Genomic DNA, 228 nt, shown 5'->3' on the forward strand with positions numbered 1-228 from the left:
TCCAAGAAGCACTTGCTGCAGCAGAGCAGCAGCTGCAGCAGCTGCTGCAGCAGGAGCTGCAGCAGCGAGAGAGTGAAGGCTGTGTTCTTGCTGCAGCAGAAGCAGCAACAGCAGCAGAAGAAAGAAGAATGCTGCTGCAGCCGCTGCTGCTGCTAACAGTGCGCTTCGCGCTGCGGTTGCTACCCAGACTACTGCAGCAAAAGCTGCAGCAGCAGCAACAGCAGCAGC

The 228-nt window shown here is 58.3% G+C and overlaps 1 protein-coding gene across 1 annotated transcript in view; it reads left to right on the plus strand.

Annotated features, from left to right (window-relative positions):
- Positions 1 to 156, plus strand: part of EMH_0053860 (uncharacterized protein) — a gene marked incomplete at both ends in the record, with an annotated part of 2,014 nt that extends 1,858 nt beyond the window's left edge. The window contains one exon of the mRNA XM_013497049.1: positions 1 to 156. Within this exon, the coding sequence (XP_013352503.1) occupies positions 1 to 156 (156 nt within the window).
- Positions 157 to 228: the final 72 nt, after the last annotated feature.

This window comes from Eimeria mitis, genomic scaffold (assembly GCF_000499745.2).
Source record: "Eimeria mitis Houghton genomic scaffold, Emh_scaff2442, whole genome shotgun sequence".
Lineage (NCBI taxonomy): Eukaryota > Apicomplexa > Conoidasida > Eucoccidiorida > Eimeriidae > Eimeria > Eimeria mitis.